At 36.4% G+C, this 21,851-nt stretch overlaps 1 protein-coding gene across 1 annotated transcript; it reads left to right on the top strand.

The window, feature by feature from the left end:
- The first annotated feature begins 292 nt into the window (after positions 1 to 292).
- FGL1 (fibrinogen like 1) lies at positions 293 to 21,552 on the top strand. Its single transcript, XM_076336335.1, has 8 exons — positions 293 to 348; positions 5,324 to 5,399; positions 10,781 to 10,961; positions 13,440 to 13,599; positions 15,647 to 15,744; positions 16,697 to 16,785; positions 17,357 to 17,544; positions 21,327 to 21,552. Exons 2-8 carry the CDS (start codon positions 5,334 to 5,336, stop codon positions 21,484 to 21,486), a joined length of 942 nt encoding a protein of 313 aa, XP_076192450.1. The 5' UTR covers positions 293 to 348; positions 5,324 to 5,333; the 3' UTR covers positions 21,487 to 21,552.
- The last annotated feature ends 299 nt before the right edge of the window (positions 21,553 to 21,851 follow it).

The following is a 21,851-nucleotide window of genomic DNA, read 5'->3' as shown; positions in this document are numbered from 1 at the left end:
CTCTGATTCAGGGAAGCACAGAGTATATAGCTGAATAGGATGCTGAGAGCAATTTCCTGGATCAGAGCAGTGAAAGGGAATGGATGATCCTTTGTTATTTTTGGTCTATTTTTGTTTCCTAAGTGTTGTTTTAGACACAGAATTACTGTCTTCTTCTTATGTTGCAATTCAGTCTTGATAACTGCAACTTTCTCAGTAACATTCCTGCACAGTGACTCATAGCAGATGTAAGCCTCAACTCTACAGAATTTAATAGCAAAAACAATCCCAGCCTGGGAAGGGCTCTGGAATTCTTTGCATCAGCTTAAGAAGATTTAACAACTTTTGAGTTCTGTCCAGAGGGTAAAGGTAAACATTTTAGGTACCTGTGAGGGAAGAAGGAAGAATTTGGGGTAATTGCTATAGTTATGGTTTAAGAGTAATATGTTTTTGAAGGTCATATAACTGGTGCAATGTTGCTAATGATGTATGAATGTTTTAGCAGGATCTAGCTATTTTGCTACAATATCTAGTTAGTTAATAAACCTCATTCAAATCTGTAGTTTCTAAATTTATAATAGCATATGGCTGTATGAACAAGGCTGCTTTTTAAGCCTAAAAGTAGATCAAATCATGAATTATTGTCCATTTTTCAGATGAGGAAAATGGGGCAATTTTTGTAACACTACCTAATTAAAACAAAGCAGAGTTTTATGCATGAGTTTAATCGTTAAAACCAGTTCAAATTTTAAGAAAGCAAACAAAAATCTTTCAAGTAATTAGCTGTCCTTTTGGCAGATTCTCTCATTATTATTGTATTTAGTAGCAATGCAATTCTTATTGACACTGTACAAACAGAAATAGGCATCTGAATTCCATCTAGTTTGCTGTCTCCAGAATTGAAGAACAAGAAAACAGGCTGACAGTTCAAAATTTTCATAGCACAGAGTTTCTCTAATGTCATCAAATCTATTTAGTAACTTCTTATTGGAAGACTTGGAAAAACATCGAATTTAGGGGAAATTTGAACATAGGATTGATTGTCTGAGTAGTCTGTGAAGAAAGCCCAGGCAGAGAGAAGGAAAAAAGTACCTTTCTGGAATTTTTATGCCATAGCTTTGGAGAAATCTTTCTGCACAGCTGTGCAAGTGTATATTCCAGGTGTAATCTTTGAATAGCAAATGAGTAATCTTACATGGATAAAATTTCAAGGATTCACAAGAGTTGCCCTGAAGCTTCAATTTTATTAAAACAGAAAGTGATTCTTTTTTTAGCTAACTGTTAAGGGCTTGTGTTTGCAACTTGAAAATATCACACTAAGTTTTTCTCACTCTAATATGATGTGTGATAATTAATCCATGTCTACTGTCTGAGATTAAGATTTTCCTGGAAAGGGATCTCCCCTGCACAAATCTGTTTTTTTTGTTTTTGTTAAACCAACACAGGTGTTATAACGAAAGTCTTGGAAGTCTCTCAGCACTTGTTAACTCTTTGGGTTCACTAGCATTAACAACACAAAAATATTTGCTAAGTTACGCAATTGTTTTCATCTGTGACATGGATTAAGATTTGTAATTTTTTTGCAGTTTTTTGGAGTGAATGTTTTTCAATGCATTATGTGTGAATATTTATCAGCGGTTGTATTCTCTCCCTACATTTTTAATTATTTTACCCTCCACATACATTTCTGGATAGTGCATTTTAAATAGCTATATAACAACCAGGGTAAATATTTAAATGAGTGGAGAAATTAGTTTAAGAAACTGACTTTAAAAGCAGTCTTCCTAGAGCAAGATTTTAAGCTTCCCTTGAACAGAACTTTAGCTTTACGTATTACCAAAAAGCATGGATGTACACTTTCAGAGAACTGTTACTAATACAACCTTTTCTGAAAGTTTTTGTAGAAATGTGGAAAACTAAGTAAACAGTTACCCACATTAATTCCAAGACTGAACCTGTTGATTCAGTTAGTGTATGCAAAGCTCTTTGAACATATATGGGGCTTGACCCTGTTTACCACTTTTCTTATCACTGTAGGGTTGACCACTCAGTGAATCTCATGTCACTGCCACTGTGGGATCAGATAAACTGCGTGAGTTTATACCTGCTGAGAAATTAGCTCAAAGGTACAAGGTACTGCCCCTTCCAGGATCAGCATTGCTCACTGTCCTCTACCTTATCTGGGTCTCCCTGCTGGGCAGTGACAGAAGCAGAGAAACACCGTTAGGTCAGCCATTTCCTTTCAGAGCTTGAGTTTTCATGTCTCTTCCTAGTCGTCTTGACCTTTCTCCTTTTTTGGGAGGACAACAGCACAAAGATTTTGGTGCCCTATTTCAGGTCCACTCTGTGTTCTTTTTCCTGTGTCCTCTCTGTTTCAATGTCTTCCCTGCTTCTGACTGACAGGTCTGCCAAATGGAGCTCTTGGTTTCTCCCTCTTTATACGCCACTTAATTCTCTTACGATCATAGTGAGCTCATATTGTGAGTGACTACAGGATCAATAATCCATCTTGGGTTTACTGTCCAACTTCCATTCTTAAAAATTAAACTCCAGGATTAAAATATCTTGAGCAATCTATTTAAATCATCACATTTAGAATTTTATTTATGAGACTATTCCTATATTTCAGTATGTCTTTTGAGCATATCTTAGTTCAGTGTTCAAGCTGATACACACAAAGTTGTCTTCCAAGTGCAGCCCTTATGAAGTTCGCCACAACAGGAACATGCTTGAGAAAGAGACACTCTTTAAATAGAAAGGTGACTTCATCTGAAGATGACAAACCAAGCCAACTGCACACACTACACTCCTCAGCGCTTCATTCCTTTTGTGCAGTTTGCTCATAGTAGCTCACACATGCTGTCAGGGACATGATCTGCCTTGATTGTACCGGATAGTCTTCTATTTTTTTTCCCCCCCTAACAAATTTCTCTGAACAGTATGCAAGATTTACTTCATAGTCTTTTTAAAAAAAATAAGAATACTGTCGTTGTAAAGCTGTGCAACCCTTTTAAGATTGATTGCGGTATTCAGGCATTCACAGTCAGTGAAATCATGATAGAACAGTTTGAATATTAAGAGTAATGTGAGGGAGAACAGTGTGCTTTTATAATGAAAATAAGAAAGAATGAAGCATAACAGTTAAATATGAATCTTTCAGTGAAAAAAATATAGTCCCTTCTCTCCTAGAAAACATATTTAAGATATGCATGGAGTCGGGACAGCAGTTATCAGAGACAGACCATTTGCAGGTTGTCCAGATCCCTAATGTACTCTTTGGTCACTCCTCTCCCACAACAGACAGTGTCATTGCAATAGATGGCAACAGCTGCTTTCAAAACAGTAGTGCCTGCAATAGCCATAATTACTACTGTCATAAGGTGAAAGTACATGTTTTATCATGGCAGAAACCTCTGAAATCCAAATTAATAACAGAATTCAATGCCAGGCAATTCTTGCAGATTTCCCCCCACCCTCCTTTTTTAAGCCTAAAATTCATAGGATTCACCACTTCAAACAGTAGCAGAACTTGTTGCATTGAATTATGGTAAAGTTTCTAATTCAAATGATATAACATTTATGTAGTTAGCATGAAGACCAACTTACAACTTAAAATTCAGAAATTTTATGGCATAGAATAACTTAGCCTAAGTTTTGCAGTTCACACTTTCTACTCAAGAAATATTTTATAGGTCATTTTTAATGGATTCCTTTGGTATCCTTAGAGATAGACATCAGCTTAGTATAGTGCTTTGCAGCTTAATGGTAGGTGTTGCATATGTCCAAAATGCTTAAAAAAACCTTCTGAGGTGTCTGTAACATGAGTCAATGGGTACAGAGTACCCTCAACACCTTGTGTCTGCATCAGTCCAGTGCAGGAAGTGGTATAATGAGCTTTATACAGATATACGTGGGCCTCACAACTCTATGCTTTCAAATATGATGCTTTCAAACCAGTAGAACTCAGAATGCAAAATAAAAAAAATGGTGCTTAAATAAGATAACTATAATTTAAAAAAGCATCCTAAGTATTTTATAGGTAGGTGTTGAAAACGTGAAATTTGGCTGGGCTGTAATTTGTACTCTTGCATGAGGTTTTCAGAGGTTGGTGAAAATAAAGTTGGACTTGTCCAATTTTACAAGAACTTAAAAACATACTTCACATAAGCACCTTGCTTATCTTTGTACAGTAAAAAGCACAGTCTGCCAAAGTTCCACTGGTGTTTTATATTAATTCCTGTAGAAACATGAGTGGAAATTTCCATAAAGTTGGTGTTTCAGTAAGCACATGCTGACATTGAATCATTAATCTCTATTATAGGTCTTATGCTTTGTCTAACCACAAATGTTTTAACATGTAGTTAGCTGATTTACTTTAATAAGTAGAAAAAGCAGAGTGGACACATATTTTGGTTTAAACAGGCGTTAGCATATGCTAAATGAAAATATTTTTAAGTTAAAAAAAAAAGAAACATTCCTCAGTTGATAGCTTGCAGCAGTTTAACTAATCAATTTAGAATTGGTTCATGTATAATCTTTAGAATTGGTTCATGTATAATCTATGTAAATATTTCAGTAATTGGAGGCCTTGGTTTCTCATCTGTGAGCTGAAAAGCATACATCTACCTTACAGAAAATCGTGAAGTTATATCAGCTAATGTTTGCAAGGCAAACATTGAGTTACAATGGTGATTGTTTTGGCATATGAAATAATTTTCATATGAAATAATGGGATTTAAAATGCTATGGGTCATACAGTACAAAATATGCATAGCTACCAGTTGAAAGATGTCATCCTTGTCACCGTTAGAACAAAAGCTGGTAAGTATGCATTTTTCCCAAAAATTACTCTGCAACAGTAAAATTGTCTCCATCTTCTCCTGGCACACAAAAGTTGCACAAATCTTTAGTTCAAGGGCAACTAGCCTAACTCAGATTTTAATTACTTCAATGTAACAGAGAGCTTTCTCCCAACTTTAATGGACCAACAAGGAATATTGCCCTGCTTTTCAGAGCATTTTAAACTGTTATTTTGCTTTTGTCTTGTTTCACAATAACATACATGGGTTTGAATCTTGAATAGCTGTCCTAAAATACACAGAGAGCTCTGATACAAAGTGGCCTAAAAGGATAAATTCTGTTTTTACTGGGTTTTGGAGTTTTACTTGATCAGACTATTTTAGACACTTGTAATGAAGCCTAAATATACATTATCTTTACAATCTATAAGAAAATGATTATTGGTTAAATAGATTATTTTGAATAAAGTTTAAGATGTCAGGTGTAAATATTTAGTTTTAATGTTTAAGTTAACTAGTATTTAATTTGTTCTTCTACTTCACAGCTTCCAAAGGATGAAGATTTTGATAATGATTGATTTTGTCCTTGCAGCTAGCTTGATGGATGCCATTGGCAGCTCTGTAAGTTCTAGTAATTAAATTTGGCTATAGAGTTCCTTCTAAATATTTCATACCTTGTCCTCCATAGTGCTTACAATGTCTCTCAGCTACATGGGATGGCAGAGCCTTTGATGGAAAAGATTAGAATTCAGAACAAAACTGAAAGACTGGGGAAATAACCTCAAGTGATGTTCAGTGGGGACAAGTTTCTGATAAGAAAAGAGGAAACAAATGCATAAATATACAATGGAGGGTAAATGACTGGGCAATAGCACTGAAGAAGGTAATCCAGTCAGTTTGTTACTGGATCCGACATGAAATAGGAGGTGATAGGATACCTTTGCTAAAAAAGGTATCATACGATGCATTAACAGGCACATTGTACAGAAGGCACACAAGACAGTTATACTACCATTCAGGGGTAATGCTAACTCAGAATAACACCTTTAGTTTTGAGCAGCATACTTATAGAAAGGCAAAACCCAGGAACTCCTAAAGCGGTGGCTGCAGCAGTAGTATTTCTGGTCATTGACACTCAGGATGAAGAATGTTTCTATCCTTTTTGGTGGCTGCTGAATTTACAACTAGGTGAGCATCATTGTTTGTGGCTTACATTATCTTACGGAAGCCTTTTGTTCAGATAAGTACTTCTACAGGGGCAGAACAGGAAGGATCTGCCTCTGTAATCACTTCTGCTCAGTGGAGAAAAATATTGCTAATTTTTATAGAAGCCTACTGAGAAAAAGGCATTACAATGAAACACGTCTGCTTTCTGTTGATTTTTCATTTGGAATATTACGGGCTTTAGCTGACCCTGTGACTAAAAACTGGGAACATTCTGAAATTTATCTCTAAGTTTTCACATTTTAATCTCATTAAAACACTAATCTCAATAGAGATTTTTTGGAGCTCATTTAAATTCTAAAAATATAGGAAATAACACCGAGTAAAAATTTTGTATTTTTATAGTTTTCATAAAGTATTCTGAGTCTAATTTATAGCATCAATTTTAATGGAAGGTCACTAGCTGCTAAATAATTCACACAGTAATGAAATAAATATTGTGAATGCACATTAATTGCAGCAGCTGGTTAAATATGGGACCACATGTCCAAGAGCAGAGCTGTCAGCAGTTGTTAGATAATTGCTTCTCAATGTGTAGCACAAACAGTTGCTTCACTGAAACAGACAGAACAGGTTATGTTCAGTCTGGTTTCAATCAGTGGGCACTACTGTCCACTGGAGACAGGCGCAATCAAATTCACATTTTTTTTGAGTATTTCAACATTGTAATAGTTTAACTTCGGTCCATATCTAACAAAAGAAATAGCAATATGTTATAGCTGCTGACTCTTATAACCCTAGGTTACATTTTGCTTCTATATTACTCTAGCTGTGCACTGGTTTAATCCCAATGATTTTAAAAGAGTTATCCTGTGAAAAAGTGTAGTAGTACATTAAAAGAGCAGTCTGGTCAAAAAATCTAAAAAGATCTAAAAGATCGAAAAAGATCTAAAAGCCATATTGATCCACCCTGAAGTTACACAGCTAACTTGTGATTGTCCCATGGGAAAAATAGGTGTGGAATTCCAAATATGAGAATTGTGGTTTTGCTGTGCAGCAGCAAAGTATGATGGGATTTGTCTGGAGTTGACAGAAAGAGACGTCAATGAGGAGGCTGGAGTCAGGGAGAGAAAGCAAAGTATCAGATACCAGTACTTTTCATATGTATGTTACTTTCAAAACTCTTTCTGCTCAGTCATTTCTTTCTTATGGTGTAGTTATTCAGTATGGCTGGTGATTTCTTGATTGCCACTTACTATTTACCAGCACTGTGAGCTTAAATCCTTTTCATCAGGAAATTGCTATGTGTAATGTAGATATATTACTGTTCACCCCATAATGATTGTATTGTCTGTAAAGCAAATAACAATCAGCTCGGTGTTAGTTTTTCATTTTAATGAAATAATTCACAATTTTTAAGTAAACAAAAAGAAAAGATCAATTTAAAATGCAAAGTTAAGAATAATACTTAGAGACATAGCCTGCTGCAGACTTGTGTTTAATTTGATTCAAAGGAAAGAACCTTTTATGGTGATATATGAAGTAGTGTCATACTGAATTTAGATACCAAGTTTTTCTAAGGTACGATAATATTTTTGAGAAGTTCTGTACTTTTACTATATGATTTAATCACAGTAGGAGAATGGCTTTTAGCAGTATGAATAGGTGAAGTGATAGATGCATTTTCCCTAGTGAAATGTGTGAAAGAAACACACTTAGCTGCCTGTCCTTAAATGCGCAGACTCCTCTGTCCAGAACTGAAAGTGGCTCTTCATGGCTCAGACCTTGCCACCTGTTAAAGAGATTACCCACCCGAAGTCTTGCCTATGAAATTGCAAGGGCCTGGTGACAGGGGCCACTGTTTCCAGGATCACCCAGGTCTTTCCTAAGGTATTTTACCACGTTCTCCAAGGTTGCGAGTACTGAGTTCAGGCTGATACAGGCTAACCTTCTCAATAAACAAACACTGCAGTAAAACTGGTAAGTGTGGCATGGTGGCTCCTTCATCACTCTTAACTTAATGTGATTAGGATTAATATTTGGTCTGACTGTTAACATGGTTTTTTTGACAGCTTTACTTCTATAGTTAGCATTAGCTTGTCAGGGTGAGCCTGGAAATATATTTTTTTTATTATTTATTCACTCTTTCTCAACCCACCTATGCAGCTCTCCGGTTCTCTGTAATTTTCTGTATGTACTTGGGACTAGTCTGAGAATTTGCTGTCAAGGAAGTCTCTTCTGAATTTCCCAGTTCAACTCAGTTTTTGTGAAGGGTTTATATAAAGCTGCAGATAACAAGTTGAGACAACCACCCTGGAAAGACTGCATAATAGTGCATCCTTTCTTTGTAATATGCAACATGTCACACATTAACCAGTGCTTATGGTCAAATAACATCCCTCTAAGCCACCGTAGCAAGTTTGTCTCTGTGCACATATTTTAAGTATTTTCTTCTCTCGTTTCCTGCTAGAAGAAAAGGAGGGTATGCTATAGCTGTCAACAACTGAAAAAGATTTTCAAGGGAGTATTCTTAAATAAGATGGGACTCTAGGGATATTAGGTCATTGGCTGCTTTGTTTATTCTTCTAAAAATTTTAGTGTTTGTTAATGATGCCTCTCACTTTACAGCTCCTCCTTGTGGTCAAGCATCTTAATGGCTTCTCAGGACCTGGTAGCAAGCAGACAGTTGGAGCCTGCAGACACACCTGCTGTCAAAGCAGCCTGACATTGGCAGCCCTAACCCAGAGAGGCAGTTGAACCTTTTGCGCTCGAACAGGTCACTGACAAACTGCCTAGTCCTGCCACATGTATATTCCCCATTCTTTTATTCCACTACGTATATTAGATTGCAGTTAAGTATGAATTAAAGCAAGCATCTGATACACTTCAGAAATACTTAAAGCGGAGACCTATATTCAGGATTGTTCTGCAAAGTCAGCATGGCTGATCATCAAATTTTTCAGTGTGACTAAACATTGCAGGCAAATGGAACATGATGGCTAGGAACCATTTTACTGAACTCGTGGACATAGATTCTTTTATCTTCAAATACTCTCTTGAAATGTCTCTAGTTCATTTGTCTATTTGTTGAAAGTTAATTGCATCGTCTCTAGTGAAAAAGGAATGGCGCCTGGACACCTGCAACATTTATTTCTATCAGAAATAACAGGTCATAGTCATGACATGATTTATATGGATGTTCCTTGACAGTAGCAGAAGTTCCTCTGCTTTTTAACTAGTACCTCAAATTAATTATGAAAAAAATCTGCATGTAGTAGACTCATAAAATGCAGATTCTAATTAATACTGTTAGTTCACGAAGTCTGTTCTTGGAGTTGTGGTGAATGGTACTGCAAGGAAGTCAGTCTAACCAGAACTGTTTGTGCTGCGTAGAAACTTACAGAATGGTATCAGCTTTTCAGATAGAAGAAAACAAAAAAAATCACTGCAGCAAGAAAGTGACAAGAAACGTTTTGGTGGGACTTTTCATGGAAAATAGGTGAAGCCTGAGCCTGATACAAATGAAAGTATGCGGATGCCACTGGAGGTGCACATCAGTATGCTCGTTCAGATCTCTCTATAGTTCAATGTGACAGGGCAATGTTCTGAGATACCAGCTCTTCCATACGGATGACAAATGTTACAGGTCTACCTCCTTAGCTCATGTAAATAATGTTGCCCTATGATAAGGTTGCACAAATTTAGAACTACTGCATATTTGATCTTGCATATCAGATGTCCAAAAGGTTGCCCTCTGATTTTGCTTTTACAGTGCTAGTTGTGCTCTTGTGCAAGCACCATAGCTACTAAACTCTGTTTGCTCATATGAAATTGCAGACACAATGTTACTGATGCAAAACCTTATGTCACGTTTGTAAAATGTATCATAAAACCCCAAAGGCTTTTTTCCCCATGTTGAAATCAAATTTGTTTAATATCTATTTGGAACTGTACAGGCTGGTTTAATTTAAGCTCCCTAGATTGGGTTCAGTTCACTTTGGCTATTTTACCATAGTCATTAATCTAAAAACAATTATTTATTGCTCTGCGTACATTCAGCATGTCAGAATTTGGAACGGTTATTCCAGCTTTCTTGTCACGTATCCATATTTGCACCAGGGTGAAATGAGTGCTAGGTATCACCATATCAGAATCACCACATTTCTCACTCACTCTGCATGGCAAAATTAAGTGTACAAGTCACAGCACAATATTGACTTTAAGTTTTTAACTTTTATTTTTCATGCATATTCACAGCTTCTTAGGGACTATTTATTTTAGCATGCCAAAAATGAGCTTGAAACTTTACAATATTTATGTTGGCAATGTTAAGATTCTTATCATAAGAAGTATGTAATCTAAAAGCATTTGAAAAATGCACAATGAAGTTGAAAACATATCAGTGCGGACTGTATTTCTTTAAAACTCTGAAATTTTAGAACCTTCACAATGTTAGTCGCAGGCCTCACTGGATAGTAAATCTCTGTACATGGCAGGTGATAGAGAATAAGCAATCTTTATGATAGGGTCTGTACTACAGTGTTTTTCCCTAAAGTCCCCTCTGCATGTTTGCAGTGGGAGCTGGTAGTTATAGCCACTAAAGAGAAGGTCTCTTTGCAAAGCAGGTATATGTTTGCACACTCTGTAATATATGAAATAATTTTAAATAGAGGTAGCAATTGAGGTGGAAGTCAACATAGTGTCTGTAGGAAATTGTGACCAAAATGTTTTATTCAAGTTAAATTTTATTTATGGTTTGTTTGGTTGTTTTTTTGTGTCACATGTTAAACATGACAAAAAATTGTTGATTTTACAATAAGGTATGTTTTCCTCTCTAGGATCTACAGAACTGTTTTCAAGAGCAGATACGACTTCAGGGCCAGGTGAGGCTTCTGGAACATCGTGTGAAACAGCATCAGTTAAAAATTATACAGCTTTTAGAGAAGAAAGAGATTCAGTACAGTGACAGAGGAGATGAGAACAGTGTCATTGACTTGGGAGGAAAAAGACAGTATTCAGGTTAGAAACGAAGCTATTCTTTTCATTTCCATTCATTGTAATAATACCCAGAAGCTTTAGCACAATTGGGCCCATTGACTTATTGTTTTAAAAGCTCACAGAAAATTGCTTGTTTAAAACACAGTGTTCAGCTTTTACCTAGGCCTGCTGCCGCAGGGAAAAATTGTTCATGTCACACGGTATAAATCAAATCAGGATTGAAGCAGTTTATTGGTTTATTAATAGCATATAATTAAAAAACAATCCGTGAACAATAAATTCAGAATAAATATATCAGCAATACAACAGGTAAAAGCCAATAATAGACATTCACAAAACATTAATAAGCAGTTACAGATTTCTGAGCACCCTTCTTTGACTAATCTCAAAAAGTTCTAACTCACAGGGTCAGTTCACATTCACACATTCACAGGGTTGCATGGGTTACAAGCACACACCGACTCTGTTCCAATCTGTAAAGTGCCTGAGACATCCATATTTACATGCATAATCCTGGCATAATGACATCTGCGTCTCACTTTAATAATATTCTGTGTGTTACACCATTTTGACCGAGTTAGGTTCAGCTCAGGACATCACAGCTTCTAAAATACTGGTTTTAAGTTGTTTTTGTAATCTCACCAGCATTCTGGTGGTGATCCGGTCCCTCTGCAGTGGAAGAAGGCTAAGTGTGTTAGCCTGTAGTAGCTGGAGTGAGGCCCAAACTCTTAAAATAACAAAACACCATCCAAACCAATAGTTGGATTGAAAATACAATCTGGGGGTCTGATTCTTGGACGGTCTTCGTTTCTAGTTGTCCAGTGCTAGACAGTCTAAACTTCTATAAATTTTAATCGCCTTGTTTGAATATACTTGTAGTGTTTATGCTGCTGGAAGAAATCACAACATAACAAGGCATCAAATATAATAAAGCACCATTAAAATGAAATTAAAAGCAGTTGTAAGCCTGACTTTAAATTTTAGCTGTATATTTATTTATGTATTAAGCATCCTGGAATACTTTTTTTTATTATTATGGCTGACTCATTTGTTACTGGAAAAGATTATTAAAACCACATTTAGCTGAAAGGTATTTGTCCTTTCTCAGCCTATGTCCCAGTTTATTTTCTTAAAATGTGATTCTAAATAACAGATCGAAGTTGTTCCGGTTTCTGATGATTTTTTTTCCCCATTATTTTTTCACTTTCCTTATAGCCTGGAAAATGCTTTTCCCTATTGATACTGCATTATTTCATTCAAACTGCTGTAGCATTTGAATGTCAACAGAGCTGGATAATTTGGGGTTAGATAGTGAGGGAGAAATTCCACACTATATACACATGCTAAAAATTAAAATATGCTTAAGTGTTTTGCTAACCTACTAAGAAAATAATGGACAAGAAAAGCTATTTTCTATATGCCAGTGAAACATTCTCTAGAAAGACAACTTAGCTGTTATTTAAATCATGTTTTCTATTAGAGTTTATTCAAATCCTGGCATAGCTATTTGTTTTCAGTATAAAGTGTTTATTTTCTATGTCTAATCTTCACTGACACCTTCACTGAGAAGAAATGTAATAGTTCAGAAAGTTCCAAACTGGCCTGGAAGGTTCAGCCAACATGTTCATAAATGTTTCAGGGAATATCTTACAGTTAATCAGCCCTACCTTCGCCAGGAAAAACAGAAATGTTGAAAATTATACGTCTTTCCTGTATGACTGCTTGATGGTAGATTACATATAAACAAAGAACTCCTTTCATTTCTTAACTCCTAGAGGAAAAAAGATAAGATTATACAATTACATTGCTGTTATATTTTCATGAGCTCTGAATTTTGTCATTGCTGTAAATGCTGATTAGCCACTAACACCAATGGAGACCAGACTGTAAATGGTATCAAGCCGAAGTGGTATCATTTTACACATACATTGCACTTTTTGGGGGTAGTCTTCTATATATTTTTGCTCCTGTTTGGTACAAGGGGCAAGAGTATCAGGTCCAGCAATTGTTTCCTTTTTCTAACACTGGTGGTTCCATACTCCTTGTTTTTGGCAGTTCTCCTGTGGACTTTCTGGACATAGAAGTACATGTTTGTTTTTAAATGTTGCTGTGTGTTTTATATGTAGAGAAGTTATATGATTGTAACAGGATTCTAATGTGGATTATATCGTTGTAAATTAAAAGTGACACCACTTAAACCAGAGGAGTTATTTTGCTAGTCAAATGAAAACAAAATGATAGTATTTTATGGTGGAAAACAGATTCTTTTAAAGAAATGTCAAAATAGTTACAGCTCAATAAAGTTTTAAAGCAACACAAATACAAGAAAATGCCCAAAAGTAATAAAAACTTGTTTGCAGAGGTGTTTCCTTTGTATTAGCCTGCTTCATATGTGACTCTCATATGACGTGACTTGACTTCTATTATTGCCTTGATTTCTGATTTTGCCAGTAAGTATAGGACTGAAAAAACTGTGTCTAATGAATGTTTTGTGAACAGATTGTGCAGAAATCTACAATGACGGCCATAAGCAAAGTGGATTTTATAAGATGAAACCTATCCAGAGTCCTACTGAATTCCTTGCCTTCTGTGACATGTCTGAAGGGGGTGGTTGGACTGTTTTTCAGAGACGTTCTGATGGCAGCCAGAATTTTGATAGGTAGGTACTAGACTTAGTCATTAAAATTGGAAACAAAGGGGAGAAACATTAAACCAGATGGAGCTAAGTTAAATCTATAACTTTAGAATTATATGAGTATGTTGTTATTCTGGGAGACATCTCTTCTAGTCTTTCTCTGACAGCTTGTGCATTTTACATGACAACACTTCAATGTCACATGCATTAACAATTGTTGGAGCAAAAACTCTTAATGACAAGTAAAGGACTACCTTGTCTTTTGCAAATAGTAAAAATCTAAAAAAGTATAAATGTAAGCAATCTGCTTGAACTGAAATACCATCAGCAAACAAATATGAGAGAAACCCACCACAGAGTAATCTGTAGCTCATGGTAAAATGCCTCCAGGAAAGATAAGATGGGTGAGAACTTGATTTGTGGACACCTAATCCCCTTGCCTTTGCCAAGACTCAAGCATTTTTTGGGAAATGTCTAGAAGTGAAATTTTTGGTGCTGTGAGACTTGAATTTAAAAAACCACAAATATTTACAGATATTAGAAGAAAGAAGAAGGTTTTTAGAACCTCCGCTTTGCCCAATTTGCTTTTCACGTATCTGCATCCTTCTGTGGATTTGTGTCTTACCTCTTACAATTCCTGTAACTAACTTTACAGTACCCTTATGAAATAGAGAAGCAATCCCCAGAGAGAATGAAAAACTGCAATCCAGCTAAGAAAACTTTGCTATTCTTATTTTATAACATATGCTCAGACAAGCTGCAGAAGCAATCTGTAGCAGTTTACAATTGTTACTACCACACACCACCCATTCTTCTCCCTTGCTAGAGACTACCAGCTACTTAAGTCACAGAGGCTGCTTTCTCTTATGACTGCCTGTCCACAGCCTAATACTTTCACCCATTGGTTGAAGTATGGTTGCTTCTCCTCAAGGAAATGAAGTATGTTTGCTTCTCATCAAGGAAATAGATCATACTTTTGTCCCCATTAGAACATGTCATGAAACCAAAACCACTGAGAAAGAGTTTCAAAGCCACTGTAGACAGGGAAAAGATTCAGTGCTTTCAGACTACATATTAATTCTTGAAACTATGCACCAATATGAGTTCAAAAATTGTTAGAATCAGTCAATAAGTCACAGCTGGAAACAGCTAGCTAATACCTCAATTTACAAAATTATATATCCAGCTGCAGGATTTTCACAGCTTAATCAAATCACAGAAAATAAAGAAACAATGCTTGCAATACACCTACACATTCACTTAGATCCCCTGGATTTAACTAGGAAAAATGTTTTCACTTTGGGTAACTTGTGCTATACCAGATTGGAGCTAATGTGTTTTCTTCTGGTCTTAAAATCTGTTAATCTTAAACCACTTTGAATGTACCTCTTAGGACTACTCTTTGGACTGGGATTCAGTGACCAGTGTAGTGTGGGATTCAGCCTTTAACATGTGAAAAATAGAAATAATTCTGTGAAGATCAACAATGTAAATAAGATAATAAAGTCTAAAATATGTTTTTATTAATGTTCCCATATATAATGAACCTACAAAGAGTTTAGCAGGGGACTACCAAGATGATCAAGGGCTGGACCACTTGCCCTATGAGGACAGGCTAAGGTTTGTTCAGCTTGCAGAAGAGGTGGCTTCAGCAGAACCTAATAGTAGCCTGCCTGTACCTACAAGGTGGTCACTAAGAAAACAGAGCTGTTTGAGAGCTTGTTGAGTAAACAGGCTCTTCACAGTGGTGTCTGGTGGGAGGATGAGAGGCGACATACGTAAGTTGAAACAAGAGAGGTTCAGACTGGATATAAGGAAAAACTTTCTCACTGTGAGAATAGTCAGCAGGTTGCCCAAAGAGGATGTGCAGTCTCCATCCTTGGAGGTTTTCAAGACCTGAGCAACCTGGTCTGATCTCATGGCTGACCCTGCTTGGAGCAGGACATTGGACTAGATTACTTCGTGAGGTTCCTTCCAATTTGAATTATTCCGTGGTCTATGATTGTATGATAAAATAAACATCCAAGCAAACTTGCTTTTTTGATAAATTAGTAGTTTATACTCTTTTCAGAGTCTGGACTGACTATGAAGAAGGCTTTGGAAATTTTGTTCTGACAAATGGCGAATATTGGCTTGGAAATAAAAAACTTCATTATTTGACTAATCAAGGTAAGATTTGTATTGTAACAATAGTCTTCTCTTGTTTCTGTTTCTTTGCTGTTTCAGGGCCGTTTTTTGTTACCCTTTTTGTTAGCATAAATCCTGCATTCTGTTGTTAGTCTGCATGGACTTCTCCAAGTTTCAGGACAAAACACATTTGAATATATGTTTTCTAACAAAAGGTTCAAAACTGTCATTGGGCCAATGGCATGCAGGGAGCACCTGCAAAACAGGGAACTGTAGACAGGACTACACCTTAAAATAATTGTCTCTACCCATTTCACAGCATCACTGACAGTCCAGAGTCAGGTAGTATGCTGTACCAATTCATTTAGTCAGGGCTTTACATGGCTGCATAGGCTATTACATGAAGGTAAATCTAGGCCTGTCCTCTTGATTAGGCTAGTCTTAGAAAGCTATTTCCATCCTTCTAATAGTCACTCAATCTAAGATAACTTCTGCTTTGCTGTAGAATGCTGCACATACAAACCTTACCCATTGACCTAGCCAGCTAATTTGTATGGAAATCAATGCCACCAGGATGTGGTCCTAATTTAACTCTTTTATCTTCAGAATATAAAAATATGATTTTCTCAGGTGTATGCTTATTGATTGATTCTCACTATCCTTTCATTACCACCTCAAATACCTTACTAAAATATAAAGCCCATAAGGCCATTTTTTTTAAGATTTTTTTTGTCTACACTTGAAAATCTGTATTGGAATAATTCTAAAATTTTCTGAGCTTAATCAGGTGAATAAAGACAAAGAATAGCAAGATATGCTTCAATATGCATAAAGAAAGAAGATAAAAACCCATAAAATATGCTGTGATGATACAGATAAGATTCATGATGAAAACATAATTAGTATTTTAATCTTCTACTATATAATAGTCTGTTCTGAAAAGTAGTGAGATAGGCTAGTTTAACCAAAATAATTTGTGTTGTTGTTTCTTAAGGGAACTATACTTTAAGAATTGATCTAACTGATTTTGAAGGAGAACGGCGTTTTGCACAATATGCAAGATTCAGAGTTGCAGGTGAAGAGGTAATAAAATAGTAAATAATGACTAGAGGTTTTCATGAAAATGTGGATTCTGTAGACAGACAATAAACATACAAATTCCCTAATTTTCATAAAGGTTTGTGTAGAACCTTATCATCATATTTTATTTCTTACAAATGCTTGGAATTTTCAAATATGTAATAATAGTGGTTTACATTGATACATCAATTTCACACTTTCTGTAAGAGGTATGAATCATTTTGTTTAGCAGCCATGGATAAAAGCAGTTTTTCTATTTTTGTTGATATTACCAACAATAATGGTACATGATGTTCTGGTTTGTTAATATGTACTGCAAACTAACTCTAATATTGTTTTTATTATGTCATTTATACATAAGGTTATTGACAAATTTTACCCCTGGTAAGCATCTTTACACCCCTTCATTATCTAGTACACAGTGTTTAAGTGGCATGACATTTCTGAGCATAAAAATAGTAGCAAATGTAACAGATTAGTTTCCTCTCTGTGGTTTCACTCTCTGACATGCTAAAGGTTAAAGACATATTGGATTACTTTTTTTTTCCCCCCCTTTCTTCACATTTTTCGTTAGCATTCTTATGAGATGAGCTGTGGTGAATACTCTGGCACAGCTGGTGATTCCCTTACTGGTGGATTTCATCCTGAAGTAAAATGGTGGGCTGATCATCGAGGAATGAAATTCAGTACTAGAGACAGGGACAATGACAACTATGAAGGGAACTGTGCCGCAGAGGAAAAGGCTGGCTGGTGGTTTAACAGGTGTGTTGATTTTATATCAGTATTGTCAACTATTCTGCTCCATGTGTATTCATACAATAATAACATATGGTAGAAGATAGGATTGGCATTGTTTATTATATTTGAAATCTGCCCTTGACCCCTACCAGAGATCTCAGTGCTGGTAAGACTGAGACTCACCTTAGAAGGGACAGCACCTACCGCACAGCTCAAGCTGGTCTGTGGTAATGGTATTCGCCATAGGCTTTGGTTGTCTTTGTTATCAGATAGTAAGGAGAAGATAATTCTGCCCCTTTAAGGTAACCAGTTTTTACACAAGTAGGTCATGTAGAGTTTGCAGATGTATCCCTGTTGTACTTCATTCTTGCATTTCTCCTGCGTTGCACTAGACCAGATGTGGCAGTACTGCAGAATATCTGATAAGTTAAGCTAGTGCCAGGTTATTAAGCCTCACTTTTTTCACCTCAGTTCACAGCATCTCACTCCTGTTATTCCTTCTATATCAAGATGGGAATGTGTCCACTCAGTTTCTGTCAGTGAGCATGGCTGGACTGAGAGGAAGATCTTTTTAAATACGGTTCAGTGAAAGAATTTTAAAATCCTACTTAGATACAAAATACCAATTCAAAAAGAAAGGATAAAACTGGTAGCCTTAGCACTGTCTGTATAGGCAGCTATGTTATTTCCCTTAATTAATGAGATAAATATAGCCATGAAGAGAAACTATGCAATCTAGAGAGGTTTAAAATACAACTCAGGGAAGCATACTACTCTCTCACTGTGATCTCAGTTCACTTGGCAAGAGCTGCCAGGCTGGATCAATTCCATTGTTTCTCTCTGTTTTGTCATCCTTTGTTCCTCTTTTTTTAACTCCTCATTTTCCAAATTCTGTTGCCATAAGTAGTCTGTGACCAGCTTAGCTGATATGATGTAGCTATTAACTCAATGTTTCACAATTAATTACTTATTTTAATACATTTTAATATATTTGCATGGCTAGTGGGTCGAAAGAATGTTTGAGACATACGGAAAAAAATCACATGTAGACAAAGGTTTTTTGCAGTTCTCACGAAAGCTAAGATATAAAAGGGAAAGCCAACTGTGTTGGAGATCCTTTTCCCATGAAATCAGAACTTTTGTGGGTTTAGAGGAATATCTAGACCTCAAGTAGCATAAAACTCTGATACCATGCCATGGAGTTCATTAAGAGTGAATCACCAATCACTTTTAGTCAAGCGCATACATTTTTTGTCTTTTAAAAACTTTTTTTTTTAATATTGGATTGGTCTGGACAAAAGAATGACCTCTTTGCAAAAGTAGCTGTACGGCAGAACTTGACAGTTATTAATACCTTGTAGTTGGTGCTACATAACTACTAAAGATAGCTGACTCCTACCAGACTAGTTCCTATTATGGCTGTGTAGCTCATGCTCTTAAAGTGGCAGTCTATCTGGATAATGAAAATGAGTTACTAGTAGTGTTACAAGTACCACTGCCTTGCTACTGACTTTTTTTATGTTAAGCCTAACATAAAACTGAATACTGCAAAATACTAGAAAACTTCAGTATCCTTAAATCCTACCCAAAAGAACAAGACTGGCAGAGAAAGGAAAGCACTCAGAACATGTATTTTTCATGCACAGATTAGCAAACATAGAAGGAATTAGCGTTCTTGGCTGGTTTGTATAGGAGCTCCCAGGTATGAAGGAATTTTTTATGGACAGCTCTATGCCATCTGGGCTAATGAAATACAGAAACGCCCAGATAATGTGAATACCAAGGGATGTGACACAAGTGAGGCCACATGGAAGTAGCTCATATCTAGTTTAAAGCCACTGGTCTTGCTCTAGCTCAGCACTTGTTATCCTGGACTTCTGCAGAAAATGGCCTCTGTATTCTCTTGTAAGCAAAGCTTTAGGAGATATTTTCAGCTTGGACACAAATCCATGGAGCTGGGTTCACTCTGGTACTACACCCAGGTCATAAGCTTTCCTGCATCCAGGGCATTGCAAAGGTCAGTAGGTTCATAACTGGTAAAAGCAGAGCTAACAAGTCTAGTTGGACATGAGCTTATTCTCCCCCCAGGACTCCCAGTTTTAGTTACACCATTCATGGATGATCACAGTGGATCTGCCAGGCACCAAGTTGGGGCCACAGATCTCAGTAACTCAGGCTTCCTGCATCACCAATCATCTTGGAGACAGCTACATCCATGTGGGGCTGTATTGGAGTCAGTGAGTCCAGGCAGAATTCAAACAGTTCTTCAGGGAACCAACTCCATCTCTCCGCATCTGTCATACAGTTAATATATAATTCAGATAAAATGTCCAGAGATAATTGAGAGTTGACTGTACTTTTGAAACTATTGCAGTGCGGTTTTTTACTTTAAAAATTAGCCTATCGGAAAGAAAGGAGGAACATAGGCTAACTTTAAGGTGTTTATTGACTTGTGAATAATGAATGTTGCTTCAGAATATCATATCAGTAATCACATGCCAGTTGTTTCTTTAGTATGTCCAGTTATTTCAGCAATTACGATCCTTCTAATGAAATCTGTGTTTTGATTCAAAGTAGACAGAGTGCCTGCTCAACGCAGAATTTGTATGGCTAGAAAGATTTTATCAGCTCTGATACAAATTTGTCATTCTCAAAAACAAAGTCACTTTTGATATCTGCAGTTTATAAGATTTCAGCCAACACATTACCAAAATTGAGCTTAAAAATTCTAAGCAATGAATAAGCATATATTTATGAGAATTCTCCTATGAGGCTTTTATCACAGTTTTTATTTCAGTTCTCAAAAACAGTTGTTAATGAAGTGTAAGCAAAGCCAAAGAGGCTAAGATTTGCCAGTAATAATACCCATAAGGTTCATTTGGACTGTTTTCTGTTTGCATATTTTCTGAAGTCTGCTTTTGAAATCCATCATGGTGTTCGACAGCTAGATATTAACAGCACTTATAACAAAATACTGAATTGGCAGATAAACCAAGCTGATTCATTACAATGTGCTGCAGAAGAAACAACCGTTTTGCTCTCCATATGGTCACATAAGGATCTAAACTTCTTTCTTGTAGAAACCAAATGAGTATCAAGGTTGTGCTGGTACCTATTCAAGCCTTTTGGGTTTTGCTGGGGGGGGGGTGTGTGTGTTTGTTTGTTTGTTTCAACCACTGTATTTGATAAGCTGTAACAGCATTTCTGCTTCAGTGTGTTAAAGAACCAAAAAAAGAATGTTCTTTATATAGTCAAATAAAACGCCAGCTCCGATGATCCAGTGAATTGGCATACATATGTTTAATAAGCTGTCAGATTTAATCTATTTGTAAATAGAAGTCCACAGCTGACTAGGCAAACTGATGGTGGTATTCAGGTTTTGTCATACGAAACACCATTTGGGGTAACTGTAAAACTTACGAGGGCCTACTCTGGAACAACAAAAAGCAGCACAGTATTTCTTACCCAGTTTTGCTTGGTGTATGCCCTGCTGCCACACGTGACCTGAACAACTCTGGAATAATTCTCCACTGAAACAGATTAGCAGGCAAAACTCAGAGAGCTAGTAATGTCAGAAAACGTGTGGAAAGAACAAAAAGAACTTTTGTTTCAAAGAAGCTAAGAGCAGTTGTGCTCTAATAAAACTTATTTTTTAGGCACACTGAAGTCGACAAATGCAAATTTTTGCAGCTGTCAAACTGGGCTGTTACCAACACGGCAAAATTTTTGACTGGGACACAAACTACAAGTGCTTGCAACTTTTCGACAGGAGGCCTTATTTATGTTTTCCTTTACTTTTCCACCAGGTGTCACTCTGCCAACTTGAACGGTTTGTACTACAAAGGCCCCTATACTGCAAAGACAGACAACGGGATTGTTTGGTACACTTGGCATGGGTGGTGGTATTCTCTGAAATCCGTTGTCATGAAGGTCAGACCAGCAGACTTTGAACCTAATATTGTTTAAGTATTTTATTAAGACGATTTATCTAGTTAATCTTTTAGCAAATCAATCCAAATTAAAACATATGGGCAGATTTTTGCTTCTCATCTATGCATATATAAATCTGGAATAATTCCTCCGCAACCAGTAGTTTTATGATATGTAAATGAGGAGACAAGCTAGCCTGTGAATCTGTAGATGCACATACTAGTGCTAATATGCGTACAGGATTTTTTTAAAAAGGCAGGCATTCACCTAGGAATAAGGGCATCTTCATCAACATGGAGAATTTTTGGCTTCTGCAGTAACTACAAATCCTTTCACCTTTTAAAAAAACACCCAGTATTGTCACTGTGTTGTCTCAAAAATGAAAGCGAATTCTACGTATT

This window comes from Aptenodytes patagonicus, chromosome 4 (assembly GCF_965638725.1).
Source record: "Aptenodytes patagonicus chromosome 4, bAptPat1.pri.cur, whole genome shotgun sequence".
Taxonomy (NCBI): Eukaryota; Metazoa; Chordata; class Aves; order Sphenisciformes; family Spheniscidae; genus Aptenodytes; species Aptenodytes patagonicus.
Note: the sequence above shows the minus strand (reverse complement) of the source record. Positions and strands in the feature narration are given on the sequence as shown.

Coding starts and splice junctions, on each gene's coding strand:
- FGL1 (XM_076336335.1), top strand. CDS start 5,334: ATGAAGATTTTGATAATGATTGATTTTGTCCTTGCAGCTAGCTTGATG. Junction 5,400..10,780: donor TGGATGCCATTGGCAGCTCT/GTAAGTTCTAGT, acceptor TTTCCTCTCTAG/GATCTACAGAACTGTTTTCA. Junction 16,786..17,356: donor TCAGAGTTGCAGGTGAAGAG/GTAATAAAATAG, acceptor ATTTTTCGTTAG/CATTCTTATGAGATGAGCTG.